This window comes from Penaeus monodon, chromosome 41 (assembly GCF_015228065.2).
Source record: "Penaeus monodon isolate SGIC_2016 chromosome 41, NSTDA_Pmon_1, whole genome shotgun sequence".
Lineage (NCBI taxonomy): Eukaryota > Metazoa > Arthropoda > Malacostraca > Decapoda > Penaeidae > Penaeus > Penaeus monodon.
Window position 1 is genome coordinate 2721504 of NC_051426.1, and position 2500 is coordinate 2724003.

Genomic DNA, 2500 nt, shown 5'->3' on the forward strand with positions numbered 1-2500 from the left:
TTCTGAAAGTTCAAAGCTTTTTTCATATGCTTGATTTTCTGAAATACGGTTGGAGATTTCATCCTGAAAGCTTTCGCATGTTTCAGTTTCCTCAACCATGTTTGCGTGGGTGTCGTCACCATTAGGTTCCCATAAGGTGGGTTGTTGCTGTGTATCTGTTACTGGATCCTGAGTGTAAGTACCAGCGGTATCACGATTATCTTCAAATTGGTTGTTGGAGATTCTTAAGGTATCGTTGTCGTTATCATCTTTGTCACTGTCATGTAAATGGTTTTTGAATGTTGGAAGACTGAAAGTACTCTCTTGAGGTTCTTGCTTAACTCCAATAATTACTCCGTCGCTAATTGATGGATGAACAATTACTGTGTCGTTGATTGATGGCCGAGAATCTTCCCGATATTGTTCCAGTGCTTCATAAATGTTTATTCCTTCAATTTGCGGTTCTTCTTGTCTTTCACTCTGACTACCGATGAGATCATAAAACGTTCTTCCCGTGTCCCTGCCTATCTCTTGCCTATTAATTTCCTCTTGTGTGTCCTTTTGAATATGATTGTTTACCTCTTCTCTTTTAATTTTTCCCTGTGTCTCTCCTGGAAAAATAAGTCTAACATCTTCACTATTATTTTTTTCCTGTGCATTCCCTAGAATAACACTGTTAACCTCTTCCTTATGGATTTCCTCCTCTGAATCCCCTGGAATAACACTACCGACCTCTTCCCTACTAATTACTTCCTGTGTATCTTCTGGGAGAACACTGTCTATTTCTGTCCTGTTCATACTTTTCACGTATTCGGAGCATCTCCTGAAGGCAGATTTCCATGGCTTGTAAAATCGAAGTAACGATAACTTCTTCATGTAGTTCCTCAATTCAGTTGTAACGTCAGAAGTTGACGGAGAGCTACATTCCTCAATTCTATTGGGTGCTAAGGATTGTTTCACACTATATTCTAAGAATTCCACAGGACAATCGGCCCAAGAGGCAAGTCTATGTTTCCGTTTACTGACACCACACACCTCACTGCTGTTTCTGACAATTTTAAAGTCTTCGCACGACCTAACTACATGACCACACTCTATGCATTTCAAGTTCCCGAAAAACATGTGCTCATACACGTTGTTCCCTGCCGCCATTCTGCAGCACAAAAAACAATATATTTCAAAATCAAAAGAGACATGTGGAAAACCTTGAGGGGCCTTTCGAAAGAGGCCGGACAAGCATTTCCCTTTCCTGGAAAACATTCGCTTGGGAGGTTTTAATAGGACATTTGGTACATCACTGGGTTTTCTTGCATCAACGACATTCTCTGGCATGTCAGTTTTCTCGTTAATAGTGGAAGATTCTTTATGCTGATTCGAAACAGGACTTTTTATTGTAGAAGAAACCGTAGGGTCCCCTATGGCTTGGTCTTGAGAGGTCCAGGTCAGAGGCATGAAGTGAGCATTATCATCTTGGGCAGTGCGTAAATCAGTTACTGGCTCACTAGACTCATGAGCATCTGGTTGAGTATTCCCTGAAGGCTGCTGATAAGACATGCTGTTCAGATGAGTAGGATCACGTTGAGAACTGTCAGGGGACTGATGGCATGGAAAGCAGGGGCTGTGTTCAAGATTAACTGCAGAACTCTGTCGACTCTGAAATTGCTTTGTCTGGGAACGTATATTGTGTGTATACTGTTGCATTACTCCCATAAACTGTCTGATTTCATCTTGTAATTTATTTTCAGTGCGAGGTTGCATACTTGTGCCTGCAGGTTGGAAAACCTGATGAGACAGGTTCCGTTTATATCCGAGAAAATGGACGTCAGAATAGTCTTCCGCTGATGCTTGTGGTATACTATATCTCTCTAGCATAACGTTCTTTGAAGGGTCTATCGGCGTTGGAGCACCAAGCGAAACGCACGTCGCAAGGTACCCCGTGGGATGTGGTGGTATCTGGTGGCTCCCACTAAACTGTTGATACAGCTGGAGGGAAGGGCCGCTAGATGTAAACCATAGGCTCTCCTGTCCGGAGGGCAAGGGCGAAACGTCCCTCCGACTGAGCGCTCCGGCAGAAGGAGCTACATCACTTCTTGGCGCCCACTGCATTGGGGGCGAATGGTGGGGAAACATCGTGGCGCTGCCAGGTTACGTTTGCCTGTGGAGATACAGAAAACATCAGTAACACATCGGCATTACATACGTTACTGTACAGTAGTCCAAGATGCACCTATATATTATGCATGTATGTGTGTGTGTGTGTGTGTATGTGTGTGTGTGTGTGTGTGTGTGTGTGTGTGTGTGTGTGTGTGTGTGTGTGTGTGTGTGTGTGTGTGTGTTTATGATACAACTTGGCTTAAAGTCTAGGGTTTTAAGTATTTATCAGTTTGATAAAACTGCTATCTTTTCACTGCTAAAAGACTTCAAATCTTTATATGCCATCCATATGTTCATGAATAATCTCATTCATTTCAATTAGAGGAAAGTCAAATATGTCATTAAAAAAAGTACAAATAAAAATTTG

At 42.3% G+C, this 2500-nt stretch overlaps 1 protein-coding gene across 1 annotated transcript in view; it reads right to left on the reverse strand.

Annotated features, from left to right (window-relative positions):
- Positions 1 to 2500, reverse strand: part of LOC119598750 — a 13176-nt gene that overhangs the window by 413 nt on the left and 10263 nt on the right. Inside the window, exon 2 of the mRNA XM_037948543.1 lies at positions 1 to 2134. This exon is cut by the window's left edge and continues 413 nt beyond it. Within this exon, the coding sequence (XP_037804471.1) occupies positions 1 to 2109 (2109 nt within the window). The 5' untranslated portion in view covers positions 2110 to 2134. The remainder of the gene's footprint in view (positions 2135 to 2500) is intronic.